The 27,597-nt window shown below is 40.8% G+C and overlaps 3 protein-coding genes across 6 annotated transcripts; 1 reads left to right on the top strand and 2 right to left on the bottom strand.

Annotated features, from left to right (window-relative positions):
• Positions 1 to 18: 18 nt before the first annotated feature.
• PRXL2A (peroxiredoxin like 2A) lies at positions 19 to 9,811 on the bottom strand. 4 transcript variants are annotated; one of them, XM_033066238.1, is made up of 6 exons: positions 9,765 to 9,811; positions 4,030 to 4,209; positions 3,572 to 3,663; positions 1,550 to 1,690; positions 632 to 796; positions 19 to 499 (listed from the first exon to the last, which is right to left on the bottom strand). In XM_033066238.1, the coding sequence occupies exons 2-6, from the start codon at positions 4,205 to 4,207 to the stop codon at positions 401 to 403; spliced, it is 675 nt and encodes a 224-aa protein (XP_032922129.1). In that variant the 5' UTR covers positions 4,208 to 4,209; positions 9,765 to 9,811; the 3' UTR covers positions 19 to 400. The 4 variants fall into 4 exon arrangements, with proteins under 4 accessions (XP_032922129.1, XP_032922127.1, XP_032922131.1 ...); XM_033066236.1 differs by lacking the exon at positions 9,765 to 9,811 and adding an exon at positions 9,407 to 9,549; XM_033066240.2 differs by lacking the exon at positions 9,765 to 9,811 and adding an exon at positions 9,327 to 9,405.
• A 6,902-nt stretch (positions 9,812 to 16,713) lies between these two features.
• On the bottom strand, positions 16,714 to 20,272 carry EXOSC3 (exosome component 3). The gene is made up of 4 exons (XM_033066822.2): positions 20,004 to 20,272; positions 19,750 to 19,899; positions 18,466 to 18,617; positions 16,714 to 17,009 (listed from the first exon to the last, which is right to left on the bottom strand). Exons 1-4 carry the CDS (start codon positions 20,268 to 20,270, stop codon positions 16,805 to 16,807), a joined length of 774 nt encoding a protein of 257 aa, XP_032922713.1. The 5' UTR covers positions 20,271 to 20,272; the 3' UTR covers positions 16,714 to 16,804.
• Positions 20,273 to 21,413: 1,141 nt separating this feature from the next.
• LOC116999740 (DPY30 domain-containing protein 1-like) lies at positions 21,414 to 26,793 on the top strand. Its single transcript, XM_033066700.1, has 6 exons — positions 21,414 to 21,630; positions 22,654 to 22,806; positions 22,911 to 23,021; positions 24,384 to 24,458; positions 25,322 to 25,393; positions 26,356 to 26,793. The coding sequence occupies exons 2-6, from the start codon at positions 22,660 to 22,662 to the stop codon at positions 26,395 to 26,397; spliced, it is 447 nt and encodes a 148-aa protein (XP_032922591.1). The 5' UTR covers positions 21,414 to 21,630; positions 22,654 to 22,659; the 3' UTR covers positions 26,398 to 26,793.
• The last annotated feature ends 804 nt before the right edge of the window (positions 26,794 to 27,597 follow it).

Genomic DNA, 27,597 nt, shown 5'->3' with positions numbered 1-27,597 from the left:
AAGCAAAAACCAAAGGCATTTCATTTACATAAGTTTTATTATCTTTTCCCCTCAGCTGGTACTCCATTACTACAGCCTTAGCAGAGCTGTGTTTCCCTAGGTAGACAGGTTTTCAACTGACTGTCTCTGACTGAAAAACATCTAGGCTAGGTCAGATTTTAGACCCAGCCTTTCATAAATACAGTCAGATACAAAAGACTAGTCAAAATCCTGACCACCTGGAAGGCTGCAAAGGAACCAAAACCAATCCAACAGGATTTTCATCATTTTCTGTGTTTGAATGGAGAATCTTTCCTGTGCATTAATCCCTAAATAGTTAAGCAATTACACCACATATTCAAGATGTGGATACTTCTACATGTCAAGCTCTAATCAGAAACATGTGCAACTGTTTTTCCACTTATGAAGCTTGTGGTTTTATCTTCTCAGCAGCTTCAAGGACAGATGGAAGGCTGACTTTGTCTCCAAATTCTTTCTCACGATGCTCCAGTAAAACACCCTGGTCAAAGACACAAGAGAGAAATTCAGACATGTCTCCCTGCAAAAGATCCACTACCCAACCAAACAATTTCAGGAAACAAACTTCTGCTCTTATATGAGAGACAAAAGCCTCCTAGATGGCCTGCAGTACCTGTTTTCCTGCCCCAATCACATATACACCTCCCAACGTGAATCCTTCTCCTTCCAGATTTCCACTATATCCACCTCTCCAAGCACGGAAGAAATTTTGCCAAACTCCCACGCGGAAAAAGCCTGACAACATCATTTTTCGTCTGCGTGGACCATAAAAGCCTTTCTGCAGGGGAACAGAAAATATGTCAGTCAACAAAGGGAAAAGGACTTTTCGTTCATGTGGATTTTAAGCTCATCCACAAGTATTTAAGCCCCATGTACACCTACATCCCTATTGCTGACAGCAGCGGTGCTTTGTGATAAACATATTTTTTGGTCAGTTAGTTGTTGGGTTTTTGTTAAACTCAGCCTGATTCTTTCACACAGGCATGGGAGAGAGAGAAAATAAAAGGATCTAGTAGATTATGAGTATTAAGTATTCTTTCTTCAGAACTCAAATGATTTTTTAATGAGTCTCCTGGTTTAGGGAGAAAGCAGGGCGGTGGTTGTGTAGAACATGAGATTAGCAATCCAGCACGTGCCAGTGTACCAGGACAAGCCATATCACTGCAATCTGGCCTGTACATCATGAATTAATTATATGTGTCCCCTTCAAACCTTGATTTGCACATGATAAACATCAGTGAGTCACACAGCCAGTGAAAGAAAGGAATAAATATTACAGGCCATATTGTTTACCTGTTAAAGGGGAGGAATAATCCTGCAATAGCACATTATCAGTACATAGCTACACTGCAGTTTGTAAGCTCAGCAGGATGTATAAATATAGAAAAACAAAGCCAATTAACTTCTTAAACTACAGTGCTACTAAATCCTTTCTCAGCCAGACTACATTCTACTTATTAATACAAGCTCCTCAAAGAGGACATTCATAGATTGGTTTTTAAATGAAAGGAGAACACAAATTTCACTATACCTTTTCATCGAGAAAGATTTCTCCTTTGAAATAATGCTGAAAATCCTCCACTTCAGTCCCTATCTTCTCTTTCACAACAGCATAGAGAGGGACACCCAGCTTGGATAGCTGGGGTTTCAGAGAGGAGAGCTCAGAAGCCTCCTAAGCAAAGGAAAAAACGCAAACATTTCAGTCAATAAACGGAGGTTGGAAAGCTTCACCATGAATTTCAAGACCATCAGAAACACACAAATCCTAGCTTGAGGCACAAACCAAAAACAGACCTGTAACATTCAAGCTAGTTGTACTCCTAGGCAGCTCTTCATCAGATTTATTACAATTTTGTTTGTTAAACATGAAGGAAACAGATTCTTCTGTGTATTTACTTGATAAAATATATTTTTAACTTAAAGTTGTAGATATACCTTGCCTGTAAGGGCTTCAATTATCTTTTGAAGTATTTAAGAATGGTAAAAATATAATGCCTGTACATCATTTAACTTTTTCAGAATTTTCAATCCATTTTTCCAAGTTGAGAGCCATCATTATCAGTACTTCTGCAAAGTATTTTGAGGGCTCTGTGCAGCTGCAGGCTGTACCAGTTTAAAGTAAGTAATGAAGTAATATGAATGTAATAATGAAGTAAGTAATAATACACTCTCCTTCCTAAATCTCCCAGTAAAAAAAAAAAAAAATCAGGGAATTTCTTCATAGACTTTTAGTATCCCAGAAGCAAAACTGCTTTTTCTGGTGTGTAAGAGTGTAAGGTGTCACCGTTCATTTGCTGGGTATTTTGTTCTCCTAAAGGAATCCCAATTCTCACAGTTTGTACAAAGATCCCTGAGGTTTTGAACAGATCAGAGTGTCTGCTGAAAATATGTTTCCTATCTCCCATGGAGAAAAGATCGTTTTTACAGGACAGAATTCCCACCAAAAAACTCAACTCCACACTTTAAAAACATGGACACAGTTTACATTATCACTCTCAGTCACCTAAGTGAAATACCTCAACTGAAAAGCTTGCAGGACACCTAGAATCCATTGAGCACCAAGGAGCAAACAGGGATGAAGAGACAGGAAAATTTGAAACTTCCAGTAATACTACAACTACTACAAAATCACTCTTGGATTCCTGACTGACTGTGTGTGAAAGTTAGAGTCAGGCACATAAGTGCATTCTCCTCCTGCCTATGCTACACCTGTTCAGAGAGCAAAGCACTTTAAACCTTACATGAATTCTACACCTATTTAGGCAGTTACTACTGATGGGAGCAGATGCCTTAATGAAGAGGTTACAATATTAATTACTCCATGTTATAGAGTAGTGAGTAACAACATAATAACTATTTTTCCCTATAGCTATGAGAAACATAACATCCAAGGTGCAAGGTGCTCTGACTGTTCCCAGGCACACTTGGTACATTCAAATCATATTTTAGATGTCTGCTTCCAAGGAGCTCCACCCAAGGAGCCTAATGTCAACTTAAGGATCAAAATCTGTTTTCCAACCCACCTTGTTATGGAACAGGAGCTCCTTATCTTCAGAGTCTGTACCTTTCTGCCTCACATTTAGCACCCAGAACAGGGAGGTACTCCCTCTATGCACACCTCTTTTTTTGGCACATGAGCTTTATCTGATGGCTTTCTGCCAATCCAGTCTTGGGCTGCATTTGACCAGAAACTACCTGTCTCACAGACTTATTCTGGACTATATACATATAAATAGCCCATAACACTCATTACCAACTGAATCTTGTGCAATCTCCCTTTCTAACTGCCATGGGCTAGGTCCCTGGCAGATGTAAAATTCATGTAACCATTACCTTCAGAAGGAAAAAGCTCAGGACCTGGACCATACAAACCAGCTGCAAAGGAAATTAAGTATGCTGCTAGCCAGTGACCAGTCTGAACCATGAAACAAAACCTTTCAGACATTTGAGATGTATTTGATGACTGGCCTATTCATCCCCTCCCTTTATTTACAGACTATCTATGCAAGTAGACCTCAAGTCTTCGTAATTAATCCCCAAGCCAAGCAAGTACCTCTCTGCACAAAAATCATCCAGGTCTTCGTACAGCCATGATCACTGCACCATTCTCCTTCCATAGCTCACTTGCTTTGAATGTCCTTTGTTCTGTTTTACAGGAGAAACAACATCAACAATAACATCAGTAATTCTTGTTTATAATGATTAATGCTTTATGGACCAACACAAAGCACTGCAAAGAATTCCACATTCAAATACAGTTCTAACAGAAAAACAACTCTATATGTGTAAGAGGAGATTACTGCATTATTGGTTTTTAGAAGTGTGTCTTGTTTCATCCAAAAATAACTTTTGATTTCTTTTCCTTCACCACAAGTATGGGATATCAAGGGCACTCAACTACATGTCATAACTAGGAAAGACTAAGAAAACTACTTCCAACACTGGCCTTAGAAAGGTTCTTCTAAAAGTCCAATTCTTGAAGAATGTGGTCTGAAATACCCAGAATCTTACCTGGTCCCAAAGTTTTTAGGTCTATGTCCTCTAAAAACTCCAATGTAGCCTTTTCTGGCTTGGACAAAAATAAGTCAGTGTTAGCAAGGACGATCCCTGTCACAGCTGCTCCAATGGCTCCAAGGCCAACAGACCACATGCCCATGGTGAAGGCCCCCAGGTCAGGCAGGAAGGACATTTCTGGAAAGAGAAGGAAAGAACAGCTCTGACACTGGACATCAGTGAGGCCAGAGGAGGAGGAATTGGGTTAAAACAACTAAAAGCAGGTACTTTTGGTTTAATGGAGATGATCTTATGTTTATTAGTGTACTGGAATTGGTTTTAAAAGATAGAGATTATATTCCAGTTCTGTGCCTGACCTACTTCAAAACTAGATATTAACAAGATGTTCTTATCCTTCCCACCAGACCAAATCATTAATACTTAAATGCTCTGATGAAATGAGGAGGAGAAAAATAATCAAAGTGTACGTGTGTAATAAAGAGCCTCTAACAATAAGACCTATACATTACCAGTAACCTAAATAATTACAGTAAGAGAGCAGTTTCTTTCAAAAAATAGAAGCATTTGTAGATTAAATGTTTTACACAAACTAATCTATATTAAACAGTGAACTTTACAAATATACTATAGAGGACTTGGAAAAAAATAAATTTAAACCTTCTATATCTGGTTCATCATACCTGGTAACCTTTCACATTCCTTACAGTTCCCCACTGAGAACCAAAGCAGGCACAAAGCCAAACTTAGAGCTCATGCCTGCAGACAGAAAAATGTAGACTTGCAACCATTTTATTACCCAGTGATCCAGCATTACAGACATGTCTGGGACAGCACCTCTGTGCTAACTGCCACTCTTGGTAAAGCAGAAAGGACAGCAGGAACAAACAGCCTAAACTCACACCCACCAGCTGGAATATGCTGATAGCATTGCAATGGGAACTATTACATACAAATATTCCAGTGTTAAAGTACAAACCCTGCTTGTGGTTTAAAACTGGTGGCTCAAGTTAGAAGGCAATTTTGTGTCACCACCTTCCATCCAGAAAGCCCCCACAGCCCAATCCTGACCCTTGCAAGTGTTTCACAAGACTGGAAAGGGCTTCCAGAGAGAGGCAGTATCAGTTAATGGGGATGCTGGAAATCACAACAGGCCCTGCCTCGTGGACAAAGTTCAAGATCCAGCTCTGAGTAATAACTGGTACAAGAGTCACTGGAGTTTTTGGCAGTATATTGTCACTGTACACTTAAATCACAACCACTCTATATTTGCACTCACATAACTGCAGCACTACACATTAGAAAGAATCAATTTTTTTCCACAAAAACCCTATTTCCTGATAGAGTATTTTGGTAAATATTGCTGTCTGTATATATTTTTGTATGGGTGAGGTTCCCACCCCAATAAATGTACAAAAATATTAATTACTCTTTTGAGCTGTGAGGCAATAAGCCAGACATACACATGGTCTTTATCCCCACACCTAGCTGTTGCCAGAATTCAGAACCAATTAGGAGTAGCTCCTCACTTTTGTGCCCAGAATCTTCTGTGAGAAAACCCCTTTCTATCCTTAAACTCAGCTCCAGAATACTACTGATAAACAAATGCAACGTTGGGGGGGAAAAAAAACCTAAATAAAAGAACACCACATTGTTCTTTTAACAGCGTACTTGGTTTCAAGGGAACCAGTATCATGGTATCTAAAAACCTAAGTAATCCATGATCCTGAGCAAGAAACAAGGCCAGTTTACACAAACATCATACAGATAAGAGAACAGATCCTACCCTATTTCACCACTTTTCTAACCAAGGCAAGAATTCCTTGACTGTATCTACATTGTTTACATACATCTTTCAACCATGAAGTCACATTGTAATGACATTTTTTAATATCTGCCTCTGACACCTATCAGAGACCATCCTGACCCCACCCATTGGAATGATGCAAATGTAACAACAAATGTATGTAATGCAGCAATATCCTTGTGTTAAGACTTAAAATCTCTGTGGAATACCCAAAAGGGTAAAGCCCTGCTCCCTTCTAGAGCCTGATTACCCAACTGTTTGGATTTCAAGAAGTAGGTGTTTTTCAAAATTTATAATTACAGGCAGTGGATGGAGGGGGACTCAAGTATTAATCCCTTGTGCACATCATTTGTGTATAAAAATGTCACAAAATTTGTGGCAAGTGATTAATGAGTAGTTCTCACATAGCTTTTCATTTTTATTGGCATAAACAGCATCTCTAAAAGTCAGCTTTCAATCGGTAGGAAATCATTAAACGTAGTCAACACACTTCTTCAGTTTAGTTGGACTCTGGTCTCCATGGAGTGACAAATACCCCAACCTTATTCAAATATGGGAATTTTTGCTATTTATATAAATAGAAAAAAGGAAAATGCAGCTCTGCAGGGTGATACCTAAATTCCTCCCCTGCTAAGCAAACACCATAATGAGCCACTTTGAAAAATATGCATGGGAAGCAACAGGCAGGATTATTAAAACATTTGCTAACGAGACAGGCATCATGTCATTGAACCCCAAGTGCCGAGACTGTCTGGAAAACAGCTGAGCATTTACAACTAGCAGTTCATTTCTGGTTAGCTGCTGTTTATTAAGAAATCTGAAGCTCAAAAGGACTTCACAACCCTCCCCGCTACCTTGAAATACAAACACAACCACCTTGTGATCAAGTTTTTAACCACCGAGCAGCGATAAGGAGATACAAGCAAGCATCCCATAAGCCATAACCCACAAGAAGAGACAGGAGAGCATCCCGCAGCAGGGGTGCAACACTCACCGGAGCCCATGCAGGCTGCTGAGCCCGGCCAGCAGCACGGACCAGAGCAGATCCCGCAGGCAGGGCAGCAGAGCAGGGAAGGGCTAGGGCTGGCTGGGGAGGAGCCCGCTCCGCAGCCTCTGCCTTCCCACTGCCAACCCCCTGTCCAATCCAGCCAAAGATCCATTAAAGGTATCTTAATCATTCAACTATTTTTTCTTTTCTTTTTTTTTTTCTTTTTTTTTTTTTTAAACCCCTTCATACATGCACACCATATGCCAAAATAATACAAACAACCCCGGAAAAAATTAAAAAGTCATCACAATGCACAATCACAATTAGGGACAAAATTATTAGTATTGAGGCTGTACTACAGAATTAATCCAGTGTTTCTATGGTCAGTTACCTGCTTTAATCCCTTTGCTAAAAAGCATCATTTTCTCTGAGACTATCAGATCTTCCATCTCTCAACTGTTAAAATTTCCAGAAAATAATGAACACTCCCCTTTAAACAGTACAGTCCAAACAAAAAATGAAAAACATCTTTCTGTGTGTATGTTTTTGTGGTGATCAAAAGAGATCTACAAAGTAACAGTGGTCTGTCAGTACTCAGTTAACCAGAATTTAAACAAGTTTAATCTTAATCCTGTTTTAAGTGCCAGTGGATGGTCTTCACATTTGTCAAGACCAGTTAAAACGTTGTTTTCTAGATGTCTCATTTCCCTCCCACCCACAACCAAAGAAAAAATTGTCATTCAGAGTACAGCTATCCTTAAACATTTATTTTAACAGTGTAAACAGGACCCGTTGCAGCTGTGTCCAAAAAAAAAAAAAAAAAAAAAAAAAAAAAGAAGACTCTGTTTTCAAGATGTCAATAAGACTCAAAGTAAGAGATTTCCTTACATACTTTTCCTAAAAAGAAAATGCTCTTGCAAGTTGGACTGCACTAGTGAATACCCTCTAACCTAAAGCAACTTTGACCATTGTTTGTTCTTCCTTTCTCTCCCACTCCAGCTTCCCCAAGACGCTCTGTATCAAGCCTAAAAATGTTTCAAAGCTTTGTCAGAACTTGCGTATCCCAAAGAAGTCAAGCTGATTTTTTTATGAGACATTCTCTGTCCCCCAAATGCGTCATGACTACAAATACCTTTGTAAGCTAACTCCTATAAAGAAAATTTACAATTCACAATAACCTGGTAACATGCTCATCAAGATTTCATGAGTGTTTAAATAGCATTAAGGATTACAAAATACAGCATCCTGTCAGACCTTCAAACTTAGCCCTGCTTGAAGCAGGGATCTGACTGGAGAAACCTAGGACTCTTCCTACTTAAACTGGCCTGTAAACACCAAAATCAATGCACAGCTTGTGTGCAATGCTCCTAGCATTTCTTGTGGCATAAATGTAATTTTCAAACACAAGGGATTCTTTTCCTTTCTTTTTACCATTCTAAAGACCTAACAAACCACACATTGTGTTGAGAATAACAATCATCTTTTTAGGTTTCATCCCAATCCGTGCATGGTTCACTACTGAATTCCATGCTCTTGGCTGTGGCTGTAGAAAAGGCTGCTGTATCAAGCAAACAAGCCATACTCCTTCCTTTGAAAGGAAGTTAGTTGTTACCCCATTCTCAGACTGTTTTAAAGAAACCCAACATCTCAACAAGCAAGGGAGAGCAAAGAGTTCTGGCAAACCACTTTGGAAATCTTCCAGCTCTCTTGGAGAGGGAACAGGCAGCTAGACACTGTGTATGGAAAAATTTAGATCTCTGATCAGTGAATGGATACCATGGAGATGAGAGATACTTCATAGAGCAAAGACTGCAAAAAGCACCGATCTGAAGGTAATACAGGATGAGCTCACTGCTTGGTCTGCTGGTGATCCAGAGCAGGAAAGATGCACCCTGTGCCAGTCTGCAGAGGTGGCAGAGGAAAGGGAATACCAACAGACCCACCAATAATACAAGTCAGCATTTACAGAAAGCACAGCAGGTGCTGGGCAGCAAGTGAACCCTCCTGTTCCAGCCCAGCAGATCCAAGAATTCCAGGTCCTGCAGATTCAAGCTCAAATTAGACTTTTCCACTTTTTTGGATTCTCAGGCTTTGCTTATATTTTAACTGTCTCATTTCTCACACTATAAAATTAATAACAGAAAAATTGTTACTAAAAGCAAAGACACAAGCAAATGGACACGTTTCAACTCCACCCCATAGGGCAGAGGGGCTGTAAGTATAAACGAGGCTGTAACACATCGCCTTACACCCCGTGCAGAATCATTCCCCAGAACCGTGTTTCCCCTTTCAACACTGCTATAAACCAGCTCTGATGGGAACAGTGCCCCTATGGTTATAAAAGGCTGGGAAAGCTTCAAGTTGGTCCTTCTAGCACCTCAAAGGAGGACTCATTTCCCGAGCTGAGCCATTGCCCCAGCACCCAACCAGCGCATCACGAGTAAAATGAGAAACGAAGCGCGGAGCCTCTTCGTCCTTCACGGACCTGCTGTGCCTACTTACACACGGGGTGAGTTTGCTTAGCAAGCAGCGATCTCCCAAAAGGTTAAACCACGAGGGCAGGCATAAGCAGGATTTCAAACCTGGACAGCTCAGGATGGGCGGCAGAGATCCGATGGCGAGAGCCGCGGGGGTCTCCGAGCCGGGAGCAGCGGGGAGGGAGAGCAGCGCCGGGAGGGGACAGCCCGCGGGCCGAGGGCCGTGTCCGTGCCGCCCGCCCTGCGGCCCCGCGCTCACAGCGCCGCTGTGCCGCCCAGCCCCGCCGCGCCGCGCGCACACGCGGCTCCGCACCCGCGCAAACAGCGCAGCCCGGCTGAGAACGCACACTGCACTCACAGCGCACAGCCCACTCATGGCCCACCCCGCACTCGCACCGCGGCCCCTCGGGCCTGCCCCTGCACCGCCCCCCGCACGGAGCGCACCCCTCAGCCCCGCACTCACAGCGCCGCCGCTCCGGGCCCGCGCCCGGCACCGCCCCCGGCGCCCTCCGCGCACGCCCCGCCGGCCGCGCTCCGTGCCCTTGGCCCGCCGGCTCCGCGCCGCCGCCGACAGCGGGATTAGCCCCGCCGCTAGCGGCTGGAACGGGGGGAAGCCTTCCGCTCCCTCTCGGAACCCATGGTCCCCTCTCGGGGCTGCTGTAGCTTCTGGCTAAGCAGAGAAAGAAACTAAATACATGATGGGATACAGTGCTTAAATATGCAAGGCAGAAAAAGCACCCAACCCATAAGGAGCTGAGTCCAAGAATGTAGTGAGCTTATCATTCGACTAATCTGATTAATGGGGCACTTAAAATGTTTGCATATATATTGCGTTCATGATTATACTTGCTCAGATAAGCCAGCCAATAACATGTCACAACATCGTTTAACAAACATGCTCTTCAGATGGTTGTGGTCATTGGGCACCACTCCAAACAAAAGCTCAGAGGACTTGTCTTCACTACCTTGGGACTATCTCCTGAGGTCTCCTGGTGACCTGGCACCTAAAATCCAAAAAAAAAGAAAATAGAAAAATAAAAGGTGGTAGCAATGACAGAACAGTCTGGTCTGTAACACAACAGTAGCTCAGGAGAATGAACATAACCCTTTTGGTGGCACTGGTGTGTCTACATTCCACCAACCAGTTTTTCACCACATTCCAAACTTAACTAGACAAAATGGCCTTTTCTTATCACTCTGCTCCTACAGCAGAGCACAGCAGCAGCCGTGTGCTGCCACAGAGCCACATGGGACAGCAAGTTCTGCAGCACAGAGCCTATTGCACCATGTTGCATTGCACATGTCAGAATGGCATGGGCTCAGGCAGCTGCAAGGAAAATATTTCGAGTCTTTTGCCCCAAATTGTGGTAGTTATGCTTTTATCTACGCATATTCCTTTATAAATCAGGTGGATTATAAAAAGTACTGAAGTCCTAGCAGCAATAAAAAAATAATCTAAGCAAACCTAAGCATTACCAGACTGCCTGAAAGAGATGGGGAATTTTGAAGGATTAATAATTCGTGGCTGCTTTTTTCCTGGAAAATACACAAACAGTATCTCTGCTTTTTTTTCCTTAATTAGTGTGGGTCAGTTCTCTGTCAACACCAAACATAATATGCTGTAGTGACTGTGTAATTTTTTAAAAATTCAATCAGCATTAGAACATATGTATCTGCCATGCTGACACAGCAATCTTTTAAAAAACATTATGAGCAAAAAAAATTATTGGCAAATTTTTTGTCAAGTTGTCAGCAATCATTGTATAATTAAAACCCTGATTCCTGGAGGCTGTCAAGGTTCCTTTCTTCTAAATTTTACTATGGTTGTGGACCGAGCTGACAACATTTGGCAATGGTAGAATGGCAGCTCCATTATTTTTGTTTCCATGGTAAGCATACAAAATGAACTTTTTTCTTAAGGATACTTCTGCACATTATACCTGTAACAATCTGGCAGATGGCCTTCACAATTCCAAGGTAGCCAGTACTGCTGAGGAGGAAAAAAACCCCTACCTGTCACAAAATGAAAGTATCTATTTGTTCTTTGCCCTGGGCAGGAGTCCATGACAAGGCACCAGACAAGAGTAACAACCAGTTCATGCCAGAAGTGACTCTGATTTCCTTTGTCCCTATTGTAAAAATGTTGCAAAAAATGCAGCAAAATCTGAGCCCATATATCTGGATTCCATCCAGGAGTACCTTCCTACTTTACAAAGCAGCAAAATCCTTTGAATGCATGCTGACATCTAATAGACACAGAATTCAAAGAAACACAGTGTCATGAAAATACTGGAATCTAACCTTCCCTACCCTACCCACACCTCCAGAAAAGCTTGCTTTCCTTGAAAAGCTTCTGTGTTGTATTAAGTGGAGTTGCAGCAGCAATTACTTTGTCTTTATTAGAATATCTTTGCCTCCATTGCTTCAGAAAAGTAGTGAAATTTTGGAGGGAAAACTGAATGGGAATTTGACTTCTTTGGTTTTCTGATTTTCCTTCTTAATAAAATCATATTAAGATTGATCTATTATTGTTGAGTTTTTCCATGCACCTATTAATGTTATTCAAGTATTCTTCCTCTTAAAAAAGAGAGACTAATAAACTCTCTAACACATACACACACACTTCACAAAGCACATTTAATCTTCAAGTTCCCAGGTTTTGAACAGTGTTCTTAAAAAGAACAGTCAGCCCTTCTTTTCCTGCCTTCATAATTCAGTTTTATAGCAGTGAAGGAGGAGAATCAGTCTGTAAAATGCTTGTACATCAGTTAATTACATTTCCCTGGCATGCCTGTAAGTCAGAATGTGCTGTATCGGTAGCTATGCTAAAACATGATCTAGTATTACGAAACTTTCAATTCATACACAATGACAAAGCTGTGCAGTATTTCGGGAGATTTTCTTGTTGGATCATGCTTCTATAGATCAGCCTTAGACCAAGGGCATTGTTAGAACAAATGACTTATATTAAAGAAACCATCTTTTCTATGAGGAAACAGGAGATCTCTAAGGCAACAAGGAAAGACAGTGGTGGGATTTAGGCCCTAGGTCTGTAAAAGGACTTCCAGACTAATTAAGACTTTTGATACCAAGCAAATAAGATTCGATGTAGATATTATAAAAAACAAAACCAAAAAAACAAACCAAAAAAACCCCAAAAAAACCCAGCTTGAACTTTTCACCTAGATGCTACTCAAGGCAAAGCCACACAGATGCAGACTGCCACAGATCCCCACTAGGCCAGGCAGAAGCTGCCTCTTGTTTGGATTCTCAGGAAATAAACACAGCAGTCAGCCTAGACACAGAATCTCAGATTTATCTTAGCTAAGATCAGGGTGCAGTAGTCACAGAAGAAACCAAAGGAAATACAGGTCTTTTGAAATTAGTTCATTCACATAAGAAGGTTACAGTGGGACACCAAGAAAGATTGGTGCAATACCTTCCATCTGGACAAGAACAGGAAGAAAGAATTAGTGAGTCTTTTCAGCGGCTATACAGATTCTTATGACAAATCTCTTTTGCAATAACCTAATAAACACTGAATCACAGAAAAGCCTGCCATTTATAAGACAAAAGATAACCAAGGCATTTGGAAAGTGCAGATGAGGTCATTAGTCCTCCCACTGTCCTTCAGTCTTTAAATATCCTTGTGTCAGGTAAGGGTAATTACTAAGAATAAGCAAAATAGAATTTGTGGTCTACAGTTTGTCTGTCTCCTGTTTACTGCAGTGCTACAAATAAAGTAACTCTGATTTTTTTGATACTCTCATATTAGGTAGGACACTGAAAAAAATTATTTTTAATGACTATTCAAGCCACTAGAATAGTGATCGAGCTTCAGGCTCTACAAGCAAAACCAGGCTCTTGAACATCCCAAATCACCCACAAAGATAGCACTGAAAAAGCAGTAACTGCACTTCTGCAAGATCAGGACATCAGAGGAAAACAGTGATTCTGCAGTGATCCTGGTTAATCACTTGCAACTGTCGTGTAGTTTCTATTTAAATCCAGGCACTCAACAGGTTTCTAGGCTATTTGTCTTACAAGTTGTGATAAAACTGGCATGTTTAATTTCTCACTGGGCTTCAAGAGTAGCTATGCATCTTACAATCTATAGAAGTCATGAGTAAGTACAAGACTGCTTGTGTTGTTGATACAACCAAGGTAGTTGTATGTAGCTAGAAAATCTGATGTAAGTACTTTTCATGTAAGCATTGAAGGTGACCAATTTTTAAGGTTTAAAACAACCTGATGATTTAGCTGCTACTCAGAAGAATCTGTCCAAGCTCTAAGGCAGAAAACTGGTGTTTCTAGAACAAATTTGACCTTCTCCAGTAGAAGATGAGCTGCTCTTAATATTTAAAATCTGGGAGAAAAAATCCATTACCTCTTTTGCTAAATATCCATGTTATAAAACCAAAAATAACCCTGGTATTAGAAGTGTTGATGCCAATGTGAGTCCTTTTGACAGAACTTGAATAGGAATCAAATACACATGCCAGCAAGCCTCAGTTCCAACTCCTGGTGGCAAAGCTGTAATGAGTAGTTAGGCACAGTAAACTTCTAAACTAGCAGAGCTACAGCCACACTCACTAACCACAGCCTTAGAATTGAGCTCTTAATCCTTTTATTACACTGAGCTATTTGTCTGTGTAACTTTCTTCTAGAACAGCAAAATACCAATGTGTTACTATCAAACTGAATTTCAACACTGCATTTCTGTATTTTGTGATAGTTGTGTATTTTGTTCTTGGTCTTTATATGCCAACCAAGGAAGGGCCACAAACTGTATTTCATATTTTCAATGCATAGTTTCTGTTTAATTCTTGTAGAACTTTCTTTTTGAGAGGTTGTGATCATCTCTCATGGGCATATGAACGATTTTCATGTTGACATCTACCTTTTTTACATAACTTGATCATAACAGCTAGAAAGAAGAGCAATATAATGAAGTATCCAATGCACAATAATAGAGTACCTGAAATAAACAACTCTAAATAACGACTTAACCTGATAAGGGTGAACATCATGGAGAAATGCAACTGAAAAGATGTTTTACTTACTCAGCAAGGTACGTTTCAAGTCCACAGCATCCCTTCTGCAAGTCCTATTTCCGAAAGTATACTGGTTTATGTGCCTTTAATGGGAATGTGGAAGACTTCCAGAAATTCATAACTAAATCATGATCAGCCTTTCTTCCTAGAAGCAAATTAGACTCCATAACCCTTGTCACTGGTTTAGAAACCAACATGGAACAAAAAGTTTGCAGATGTTGTTTAGATTGTGCCTGAATGTTTGGTTAGTTAAAGCCTGTCAAATAGTAATTGGTTTGAGGAATGATTTTTTTCCCAAGTTAAAAAAAAAAAAATATTGTCTTCTGTTAGTAATGTGCTTAAGTGTACTTTCTTTCAAGCATTTTCCCCCACACCCATTTTGTTCACAACCACTGTAATTTTTTTCCACTGTACAAACTGTCAAACAAATTTAAGTGTAGAATGATTATGTAGGCAGTAAAACCCAAGAACTTTTCAGTTATTTAATTTTGCTAAATAAATAAAAAGCATGATTTTAATGCATTTTGTATCCTGTTCTTGATTTAACTAAATTTGGGTGATAAGTGATTGACAGTGGGACAGCATGATGTGTGGTATGAAACAGTGCACTGATAATGTTGAGAATTTTCAAGGTTGCCATTTGCTGTGCTGCACTACCAAGCCAGCATTTTAACAGGGACTGTTCACATGTATCTTGCAGGTTAAGCTTGGAATGCAGGCTTTTGGAAGGGAAAGGAATTTGCTTAGGTAAAGAGCAGTGGTAAGGCCAATTTCATTTCAAGCCACAACTACCCAGCAAATGAACCACGTCATTGCCCATTCCTGCAGTTTTACTGTTACAAGAACAATTAACCAAAAAAAAATTCAGCACCCTGAGATAATTTGGCAAATGCTTTTCTGCCTATGCCAGCTATTGTTCCAATAACAGACAACCTGCAGAGGCTCTGGAACTGAAAACACTCTAGAGAAGAAGTTATTGAAAACCTGATTAATTTACAGCTTCTCGTGTGTAGTAAGACTACAGACCCGGAAGGTTTATGGGATATGAATGAAAATCCCTTCACCTTGGGCATGACAGGTGAAGATGACTAAAGGCCTTCCAGGACAGATGAGCAATGCCGTAGATGCTAAACAGGGAGACCAGCGAAATTCACAAAGAATTCTGAATTGCAGCCATTTGACTCACATGGAAACCATCAGAGCTGTGTTCTTGTAGAACAGGGGAAGCCCTAGGTAAGCACATTACAGAATGACTCAGAGGAGCTGGCTCTGAACTGAAGCAATGTCTAAATGACAGAGATGCCAAAGACAACCATATCATCAAATGCCATAGGTTGAGCTTTGGATGAAATACAGAATAAACAGGAAAAATTATGTTCCCACTTTAATTAAGATGGTATTCAGACTTACCCTTATTAGCTCATTTTTAGTAATTTCCTTTAACTATTGCTATTAAACCATTCAGCTTATTAAGAACCACAAAACATCACAGATCTAAATGCCTAACAGCTGCAAACAGTTCATTAGGTACCTGCAATCAAGCTTTTCTCCCACAGGAAGAAGGCATCAGTAACTACCCTTCCATTAATCCAAGGTTCTGTTTCTCTCAGAACAGCAGGAAATTACTCAAATCCTAAAACTCACTGAGATCACCCTTCCTAGGACAGCACCTCCATATGTATTGGTGGGACTGTTACACAAAGAAGCCAAACATAGCTTTTTTCAGAAATGCTGATTTTGTTAAATGTTAGCAAAAGCTCTATGGCATCTTTATGCTATTACTAAAGAAATCAGTGTCTTGAATCAAGAAACGCATGGCTGTTATTGTGATATGCTAATCTCTATGTCCTTAATGTCTTAGGGAAAGTGATAATGTCCCTGTGAACATATTTTTGCTCTTATCTGATCATCTGCCTTAACCACCCTGTGATTCTTTTATGCCACACCCTGCAATTATTTTCTGGTATTCTCTACATGCATTTCTATTCACAAATGTCATAATATAGTAAATAATTACTTCATGTCACTGTATAAATAGAGCACCCAACCAAAATAAATGACCCATGGGATCCTTTTTGCCACCCCAAGTAAACATGGATTGTTTGAAATTTTAATAACTATAAAAACAAATACCTGCAGCTCAAAAAATGATCAGTTTTTTAAAGACCTAAGTAGCTATGCTTCAAAATACAGAGATAATAAAAGCTTCTAGAAACCATCTTCCCATTAGTCAGAAAATTCATGAACATAAACAGGGCTTCATAACCACAAAGGTAAGTCCAAACAAACTCCTTAAACACCACAAAAATAAGCTGAGTGGATAAAGAAGGAAAATGAAGAACAACCAAAGTCTAGTACTTAATTTAAAAAAAGGCTTTTAATATAAATCTGAATACAAAAATAACCAGAAACCATACAGTCATCACAAACAAATCCTCAAGGTTTTCTCTTATCGGTTCCCTGACAGTTTGGCAAGCGCTTGTTTTCTCTGCTCTGCAGTCATATATTCACAGGCTTCCAAAATGTTTACTATAATTAAAGTCTGTTGAATTGTTTTTGCTTTTACCCATATTCTTCCATTCATTCCCAGCACCAGCTCAAATGGGTACAATTGTGACAACTCTTGAATTATTTCACATTTGGGAGCCAAGAGCCTGTGAACAAAACAAAAAAAAAAAAGTCAGAGGAAGAAGTGCCCACACTTACAGACACAACATTATTATTGACCAGTAACTCCAGCAGTACTGCTATTATGGGAGCTATTTTAAAAGCACTGAAAAATGATGAAGTTGCTTATACACCCAAAATATCAATACAGTATCAGATTTTCAAGGCTCCTGTCATATAAAATACATGCACCTAAAAAATAAAACTGTTGTAAATTTAGTTTTTTTCTCACTAGATCCAGAAGCAGTCCCTGACAAGTTTAAAGTGAATTGATACTTTTATAACAATTCTATGATCTAATAAATTCTAAAAGCACACTGTTTGACAAAATGACATTTTTGAAGTGCTATTTATAAATTTCACACCCCAGATGTGTCTTTCAAACCACACTTCTGCTTCAGGAAACAGTATTAACAGCAATAAACAAACTACTCCAATTTTATTAGATGACAGCATACTAAATGCTGTAATGTGTCTAGGATTAAATCTAGGTCGAACAAAAGTATTCACAAAAATTAAAAGCATATCAGGACTTAGCAGTTTACTTGTAATATGCTGTTATTTTTTTACTTGCACATAGATACAATTTGGCTGCAAAAAGGTTTTGCATTGGTTCACACTCACTTCTGATAGAGCATATCAATCAGACAATTACAGGTATGAAAAAGCTGCCATGCACTGTGAGATTGCTTAAACAAAGAACAACAAAAACAAACTAAAAACTCCACCCAAAAAGCAACAACAAAGTTTGACTATTGTTTTTCCATGTAATCTACTATTCTTTGACAGTAACAAAAAAAATATCTTGTATTTACATCAGCATAAGCAACTCCAAAGTTCACAATGCATTTAAAAGCTCATTAAACACCTCAATTAATGATTAATTAAAATTTAATTAATTTAAAATTTAAAACAATTTAATTAGTGTGTCAGTTTTAAACTAAAATCCTGCATTTTTTAAATCTGTATCTTTATTTCAATGCTATTTATTTTTCTTTGGAAGTCAGAAAACAATGTATACTGGTGTATAAAGACCTCTAATCAACTGTCAGCCAAACATACACTCTCTACTACCCCATGAAACAGAAAAAGGACAATAAGCGTTGACAAGTTTTAAACTCCAAGGTAATATGTGCATACCTGAAACACTATCCCGAATGTTTGACTTCCCCAGGTCACTATTTTTATTTTCCATGCTGCCTCGGCAACCACATCACTTTTTTTAAACAGGTCATGCAACTTCATACAAAAGAGCTTCTAAGCCTCTTAAGAGGAAGAATAAATTTCCTTTCTAGGTCAATCCATACTCTATTCAGTAAAACTGGCTTAAATGCAATACAAGAATTACACAGTCTGATTTACCAAACTGCCCACACTGCTCAGAAGAAACAGTTGTGGGAATCTCACATGAGAGAGTGACTACTTACATGTTTTAGTACTTACTTTCTTATTAGACCTAAGGAAACTTTAAAGAGGAAGCCATCTTGTCCAATTATTCCCATTCCACTCGATTTTCCGCTGCTGTCTATACAGACCATCTCTGGTTCCATGTCTTTATTTGCTACAACGAACTGACCATAAATAAGATCTCCAACCTAAACAAAACAGCATCAAAGAACAAAACTATAATCTCTTATAATCGCGTAGCAGGACAACAATAAAAAAAATCTCATCAGCCTATTTTGTTTTTCTTCACAGTTCCTTTTACATTCTGGTAACAGTGTTTCATCTAAGTGGAGAAACTGTGGCATGCATGTGCAACCATTCATAATAGTGCTGTTAAAAAACCCACACAACTAACATTTTCTACCAGCATCACGTTTTAAAACCTTAACATAGGAGTGCCGTTTCGGATGCACCTGTGATAACTGATAAAAGATTCGTGTTAATCATAAAAGTATTGGGTTTATATAAACCAAAATTCAAAGGTCTGAAGTGAAGCATAGACACTTGATAGAGGAAAAATGTGATTAAATCATTGTTTTACATCCCCCTGTGATGAATAATAAGTTTTCTAAATAACTTATATAACATCAGACTTTCCAATAGTCTGACAGATTTTGCAAAAATCAGACTTCCTGCCTTTGTTTTATCAATGACTGCCTATCTATGAAGACCAGAACTTCCCGATTTCTGCCGGTTTTATCTACCAAGACCAGATGGTTATCTATGAGACTGACTCCCAGAAGAGACTTCACACGGATGTTTATTTCGGCCACCACTGCTTGCCTAGCAAAATTATGACAGCAAAAAACCAAAAATTATTGATTACAACGAGGGACCATGCTATAAGAAGCTGCAAACCAAGGCTCGACAGAGCGTGGAGTGGGCGGTGACCCCTCATGTCTCCCCAGTGCTGCATTGCTCCGTCTATATAAAATAAAGCAATCTAAATTTTGCTGAATATCGAGACTTGTTTCTCATTTACAACACACCTTACTCATGAGCTGCATGTGCTCCTGGCAGCACTATGAGCAGAGGAAAACATGAGAGTGAAACACCCAGCCAGCTGAGAGAGAGCAAACCACGCTAGTTACAGGCCTCGTAAGAAAGCCCAGAAAGGCCCCGGCCTAATGGTGCAAAAGCCTCCGAGGAGGGCCAAGGCAGAAGCATGACCTGCACACCTCCTCTAATGCGGGTGACCACTGCCAACAGCGACTGAAACGCAACAGAAGCGCCACCCAACGACGGGGCTCAAGCGCTCCCGCGGCTAAGCAGGGCACCCACCTGCACGTTGGGCCGGTTCCTCTTCGTGGCGCCTTCGAAGGCCAGGTAGGACAGGGAGGCCGGCTCGCTGCCGCCCACGTCCAGTCTGAACACATCCCCCGCCTTGGCCGTCACGATCCCTATGACGTGGTCGCCCTTCACCGGCACGTACTGCAGCGGGGAAGGGGGACAGAGGGTCAGGGCAGCGCGGCGAGAGGGGGCTAAGAACACACACACAGACACACACGGACACGCGGGTCCCGCCGCGCCCCTACCCGCTTCTGCTGCGAGTCCACCCAGTAGGCGCCGCCGCCCGCGGGCCGGTGCCGCAGCAGCCCGCACTTGGTCACCAGCAGCCCGGCCCCGCTGCGCCGCAGCCCCGGCCCGCACAGCAGCCGCCCCTGCGGCGCCGCGCCCGCGCTCAGCCGCAGCCGCTCGCTCTCCGCGTCCTCGTCGTAGTGCGCGGGGAGCAGCAGCAGGTCCCCGGGCAGCACCACCTGCCCCACGAGGGCCTCGGCCGCCGTGCCGCACTCCGCCGCCATGGCCGCGCCGGCGCACGGCTCCTCCGGCTGGGCCGGGCGGCTGCGCTCTGCGGCCTGCGCGGGGCTCCAGCGACACCCCCCGGCCGGAGCGGAGCGGAGCGGGCCCGGCCGGAACAGGCCCCGGCCCGACAGCCGCGCCCCCGCCCCTTCGATCCCCGAGCTGCTGCAGCCGCCCCCTCGCTGCTCACGGCACCTCCGCCAGCTGCCTCTCCTCCAGGGAAGCAGCGCGCCCTCCATTTCTGCCAGGGAGCGGCTACATAATGATAGTGCACTTAGGCGTCGGACTTAAACACTCGCCGTTAAATTCTTCTAGCTGCAGTTGTTTGCGGGATTTTTAATTCCCGATTAGAAGTTGACAGTAAAACAAACAGCTGGTCAAATGTGAGGTTTGGTAGGGAGCAGAAAAGATCCCTTCAGTTGTGAAGGCAAACTGCTCACAGAGAGATAACATTGAAACAGCTGGAAAGGATCACTTCTGGTCCATCCTCCCTGCTTAAGCAGGGTCGTCCTAGACAATGCATCCAGACAGTTTTCAGTATCTCTAGATAGATCCCACAACCTCTCTGGGCAATCTGTTCCAGTGTGTGGTCACCTGCACAAAGTAAAGAAGTTCTGCCTCATGTTTAGATGGAACTTCTATGCATCAGTTTCTGCCCATTGCCTGGTGTCCTGGTGGTTGGCAGCAGCGAGCAGAGCTTGGCACCTCCCCCTCAGATATTCACACATGTTAATGAGGCTCCCTATCAACGCTCTCTTCTCAAGGCTGAACAGGCTCAGCGCTCTCAGCCTTTCCTTGTAAGAGAGATGCCCCAGTCCCTTAATCATCTCCATACCCTCCACGGGACCCAGGATCTCCATGTCTCTCTCACTCGGGAGCCCAGAACTGGACACAGCACTGCAGGCAGAGCCTCACCAGGGCTGAGCAGAGGGGCAGGATCACTTCCCTGGACCTGCTGGTACAGCTCTTCCTAATGCACCCCAGGACACCATTGGCCTTCTAAGCCACAAAGGCACTGCTGGCCCACCAGCCCCCCCAGATCCTTCTCCACAGAGCTGCTCTCCAGCAGCTGAGCCCCCAGCTTCTCCTGGTGCTCGGGGTTACTCCTCCCCAGGTGCAGGACCCTGCATTTGCCATTGCTGAATTTCAGGTTCTCCTCTGCCCATCCCTCCAGCCTGCCGAGCTCTCTCTCGAGGGCCACACAACCCTCTGGGGTCTCGGCCCCTCCTCCCGGCTTTGTGCCACCAGCGACCTTTCCGAGCAGGCCCTTCTCCCCTCTACCAGCTCCTGCGGCCGGCGCTGGGGCCCGCTGCGCCCGCGGCGCTGTTGCGGAGCAACCCCGCGCGTCCCGGGGGCCGGGCGGTAGGAGCGGGGCGGGCCGGGGCTGCCGTCCCGGGGCTCCGGGGGCCGGGCGGTAGGAGCGGGGCGGGCCGGGGCTGCCGTCCCGGGGCTCTGGCAGCTGCTGCCGGGAAGGAGCCGGAGCGGGGCTGCTCTCCGAGGGAAAGCGAGCGGCTGCAGCGCAGCCCCGCGGCGCCAGACGCGGGGCAGTGACAGCACCAGCTGCCAGTGACTCTCGCGGAGTAGGGGCGAGGCGGGGTAATGGGCCAGGCCCTGCCAGGATCCCGAGCACCAGGCGGAGCGATGAGAAGCGGGCCCGCCCCGTCTGATGCGTAGGGGAAGGGGAGAGGCCCAGGCAGTTCTTAAAAGGAGCCCGGGCGGGAGAGGAGAGGCTGAGGTTGTGTTTGAATGGAGCTCGGGTTAAGAGGGTGGGCACCACTCAGGCACCCGGAGCCGCCCTGAACGCGGAGGATGGGACGGGATTCGCTGCTGTGCCGAGTGCCTGGGCTCTCTGCTCCGCACGCATTCAGCCCCCTTGACAGCAAAGGAAGACTCCGTGTTTACTTAAACTAGTACAGTGTGTGCGCAGAGACCTGTGCCTTTCATAACTGTAGAGTGAGTGCTTTAGGCCCTCGCCTTGCATGCATGTTTTAAAGATGTTCGAGCTAAAATTGCCCCTTAATCATCCTCAGATGATGGCATACTTGCCTGTTCTTCAAGTATCTATGTAGAAGATTTCCATGTCCTGTTGTGGTTTTCATTTTTTTTTATTTTATCATGCAGACCTAGAATTAGCAGCATGTTTCCAAGTAGTTTATGAGTTATACATGTCCAAACAGTAAGGTGGGGTTTGAGCATTTTCCTTCTGCAGTGATTGGTGTAGCTGACCTGTCACTGGAGCCTTTAAGAACTAAACCACTGGTAAATAACTTCCTTGTCTTAGTAAAAAGTAATGTCATAGTCAGTGTTTGGTGCCTGAAGCAAGAGTTCTTTAATCCCCTAACTTAATTCTGACATTGATGTCTAACATCTGTTTATTGTCAGTAGATCTGGATGGAGTCTCAGTATCTGAAGCAATGCCTGGGAAATTGCTTGAAGAAAGGACTGGCAGAGGTTGTAGAGCGTCGGCCAGCAGATCCAATAGAGTATCTTGCACACTGGATTTACAATTACAGAAGAAACTTAGATGAAGAAAAAGAGGTGGATCTAACTTGGGCAAAAAAAGATTGCTCCAATATAGTTGATGCTATTTAATATATCTTTCATTTTTATGTTGAATTGTTTCTGTGTTACCTCTGAAATAGAGAGCGCTGGAGAGAGCTGAGCTGGAAGAAGAACGGGAGGCAGCCCTAGCAGAACTTGAAAGGTTAAAAATCCAGGAAGAAGAGCAGCAGAAACTTGAAGAACAACATCAGGTTATTAATACTTAATAATAGTAATTCTAAGCAGCGTATGGTGCTGTGGCATCTTGGAGCTCTTTGTATATACTTCTAATAGCTGTATGATGATTTTGATAAAAGTGATAAAGTGATTTTGATAAAGCAAGTATTTTAATCTCACTTTTCTGAGTCATGGAAAATATTAGTCGGCACACGGGTAAGAAAACATATATTATGTAGTAAAATGTTATTAAAAAATGATGGCTGTTAAGGGAAAAGGCAACCAAATTAGGACTTAAGTGAGAAGTAACTGAAAATACTGTTTGGGCTTATAATGTGAGAAATAAATACAATATCTGTGTTTCTAGCCATTCTTTATAAAGGAGTCACGTGAAGTCAGTGTTGCTATGGTGATGATGTGACCTGACTGGATTTTTTGTATGGATGACTTTCATGATGTTAAAATTAAAAGCTTAATTTTAAATTTATGCTGATCACATTAAGCCCAGCTTTAGTGTAAAATGCAGTCATTTAATTTCACTTGCAGTTTTAAAATTTGGAGTTCAGTAATTTGCAAACCAAAAGTAATGTGCTTAAGGGTTTCATGAGTGATGTAAAATAGCAAATGAAACGAGATTTTGTCTAGAGATAATTCAGAGAATTAAATAAATAATTTCATGTAAGCTAAGGGAAAGATGTTGAACAATACTCAGATGCATGTTTTTTAAACTAACTCAGTTTTGGCTGTAGTCAAATGCTGGGTAAGTTTTGCTTTTATGTACCAAAAAAGAATAGAAAACTATGACCATACTTGTAACTGCTCACAAAATGCAAGAGCAATCAGTATTCTCTAGAGCTGTTGAATATAAATACCTAGATTATGCAGTTTCTGAAGTTTTGATGTGATAGGACTTATGTTCGCAATTAATAAACACTTCCTGTTAGATATTTCCAGTTGTAAATACTAAAGGTTGCTGATGGACATGATTAATGTTAATGGCATTGCTTGGCATTTTTTTCTATAGATTTGATTCTATATAGATTCATCCATGCTAGTTACTATGCAAAGTATCAAAGAGCCTTAATCCAAAGGATAGGGGAGAACTAATAGACTGATAAAGACCATGTGTAATGAGACAGTATGTGAAGTGTGTTCACTAACTTCAGTTGACTGTTTTTTCTTCCTGTTGGTAGTAAAGCCTTTTATCCATGAGTCTCAGATCTTTAAAAATGTTAAACCAGATGATACTGAAAGGACTTTATTAACATAGCAGCTATGTTTTATGCTTACTTTGTATTTATTATTTCAATAATAAATACATTGTAAACAATGTGGTGGAAAAGAAAAATGTGGGGTTTTTTTTCTTTCTAATTTGTTCCTTCTTAAACTGGTTGCAGGCTGAGTTGAAGAGAGAACGTGAAGAGCTGGAAGCACAGAATAAAGAAGCTGAAATGCAGTTGCAGCAGGAAGAGGTTTAAGCCAATGCTTAGTTGGTGGTTTGAAAATACCATTTATCAGCCATTTTTTCCAGATGCAGGCATCAATTACAAAACACAAAGCAGAAACCAATAGGTGTTCAACTAACACATAATTAAAGAAACAGGAGCGTAGAAAGGGGGAAATGTCTAACACTTGGCTTCTGCAGTCTGGGTTTTATACTTTAATTTTGGTCAGAAGAAAACAAATTTATTGCAAAAATCCAGCATAAAATCAGCTTAGCTGATATTTTCACATTCCTTGATGGTATTTATTAGAAAATTATACTTAATGTCTAATTTAAATGTCAAGACAGTAATGTTTTGCAGGGTGTTAGCACAAAATCCATTTACTGTACCTGGAAAAGGAACTATGGTTTGGAATTGCAATGCATCTGGATTCTGATATCTTAGGGTGTATGGAAATTTATACTAGCAGAAGAGTGTGTATACAGGTATCTGTGTTTATAGTCTTGTAATGCTGTTTCAGAAAAAACATCCATGGATAATTGGCATGCTTATCTCCCTAAAGCTTTTAAAACTGTGGAGCACAGAGTATTTTAAAAATACCTAAGTTTTTAGAAAACTCAATTAAAATATTGACAAAACATAATCGTAGGAAGATGAGATTATGAAAGTGACAGAAAAAAAAATGTAAAAATTTAAAATTGATGTTAATTAAAAAATATATAAAAAATAGTGTTAAGCATATAAAGACCATATTCCCATACCACTACATTTGTATAGCATTTATCTAAAGTATTCTCTTTATATTAATACATAATGTCATTTTAACACACCTGAAATGAGATTTCATGACACGGGACATTTTAACTGAAAACTGGTTTTCATTACCGCAGGAAGATGAAAATATAGAAACTGAAGATGAACCTGAAGTGCTTACTTCTGAGGAGCCAGATGAGAGTGAACCAGTAAGTGTTTAGAAAGAGATTATAAATTATTGATTCTCACAGATTTCCTTTTCTATGCTGACCTATCAAAAGGTTAAAACTGTTTAAGGGATAGTATTTTGGCCACAACCTCCAAACTGCCCATAGCTGCATTCTGGTAGGAGTTAAGCCATTCTAGAAGACTCTGTGGTGTTAGCTGACTAAATCCTAAGATTTAAACCACCCTTTTGTATTCAAATGTGTTACTGAGTAAAGCATTAGAGTGGAGGCAGCCTTCCTGTGCCTCACTTCATTTCAGTAGTGTCATTCTAGCTCAGAATTTGTTGTTATATTAATATGCTTTATACTTGAGGTAAATTTAATGGCAGACTGTTCCAGAAGTGTTCTCTCAACAGATTTATGAAAATACTTATGACTCTTCTTAGGGTCAGGTTTTCACAAGTGTTTCTTCTGCTGAGGTAAATCAGATGATATGCAAGATCTCATATGGTCCCAACATTTATAATTTTCTGATAATGACATATTAAAAAATATTCTTGAGGCTTTGGGTATATTTTGTATTCTTTAATAAGCAAATTGTAAAACCAGAGTGAAAATGAGTAGCAAGTAGTACCTGCTGCTTCCTGTGTATGCCAAGTCTTCATGCCTAAAGATGTTAGATTACATTGGCTTTTGGGAATGTTATTTCAGGTTTTACAGTGATATGTTAGCTACAAATTAAGAACAGATTAATAAAATAAGATATATAGGCCTGTATTATTGGTTCTGCCCCCAGAATCACAAGGCTTCATCCAAATTTGCTGGATTTTGTAATAGAAGTCTGGTGATGACATTCATTGTATTCGTTGCATTGAATGGACAAATACATGATTATACTGATAAGTACCAACTTGTCTATCGTGGGCAGTTTTTTCCTGTTTTCCTTTTTACAACGTTCAGTGAATGCTGAGAAGTGATAGAATTTTTTTGTTTCTGTTTTTCAGAGTCAAACAGAGCTCCCAACAGTAATAGAAGAAGAAAGTTAGAACTGACCTGAAAGCAGTAAATATATTTTCTACTCATTACTTGCTGACCCTGAAGTGTAGTATTTTGATTTATGTATTTTATAAATAGAACTGATTTACATACCTGTTTTTCCAGTGTTTGTTTTTAAGATGTTTGTATAAAGTTGGTTAATTCTGACACTGATTCTTCCTTTTTGTTCTTAAACCATTGCAGCTAGCATGGCTCACTTGCAGGAATAAAACTGCAGCTGAAGTGAAAGCAGCAAATATACTTTCCACTTATTGCATATCAAAGTAACCATAATAAATACAAACATATAACTAATATGTCAATATGATTTGAGGATAGATGCTACAATATGATAATTTGAATCCATATTAAAAGAATAAAAAATATTGAAAATTATTTTACAAGAATTGGTATGGTTTCTGATACAAAAAGGGAATGTTCTACAGGTTAAAAGATGGAGAGAGTATTCTGGACACCAAACTTGTTGCAAAGATCCAATCAGATTTCCCAAATGTATTTGAAAGAGGTAAATTTAACTCTAGCTTAGTGTGTACTAGAAGATCTTGTCTCCTAGAAGTCATGAGGTGGTTTTTGTAAAATGAGATGTTTGTTCTAGTTTTTATTATTAGATTAATATATTTATTATTATATTTATTATTAGAACCTTTTCTGGGTATTGTGTGGTACTAGGTAAGCTGCAAGTGTCTGTGTATTAATTTTGATCAGTCAAGTTTTTAAGACTTTTCTGCATTTTCCTTGAATTTGTAAATCAAGAAACTAAATCTGTGTTCTCTACAAAATACTATTATTTCTCAAAACTTCACTTCTAAAAATTTGGTAGAATATTTAGCTTGATCCGTGGTTATCTATAAAAAGAAGTTTTATAATCCTTAAAGATTCATTTTTACGAGAACTGATGTCTGTAATCACTGGCATCTTGGTACAAGTTGTCAAGAATGTTCTGTGTTACCTTCATTATAAATGGAAAAGACATCAGCATTTAGAAATCCTGTGCTTCTTCAATAAAATGTGCCTTTGCATCTCTGTCTTCTACTACAGGTTAGATGGTCATGGCCAACATTGTGTAATGAAAATACCTTTCATTACAAAATCAGCGCATAGTTAATGCATTTACTGCATTCTTCAGTCTTGGGATGAAAGAGATTTTTCTGATAATTTCATTTCTATTTTTTGTTATAGCTGGGTCTAAG

Source organism: Catharus ustulatus, chromosome 8, assembly GCF_009819885.2.
Source record: "Catharus ustulatus isolate bCatUst1 chromosome 8, bCatUst1.pri.v2, whole genome shotgun sequence".
NCBI lineage: Eukaryota > Metazoa > Chordata > Aves > Passeriformes > Turdidae > Catharus > Catharus ustulatus.
The sequence above is the reverse complement of the archived record's forward strand: the minus strand, read 5'-3'. Positions and strand labels throughout refer to the sequence as shown.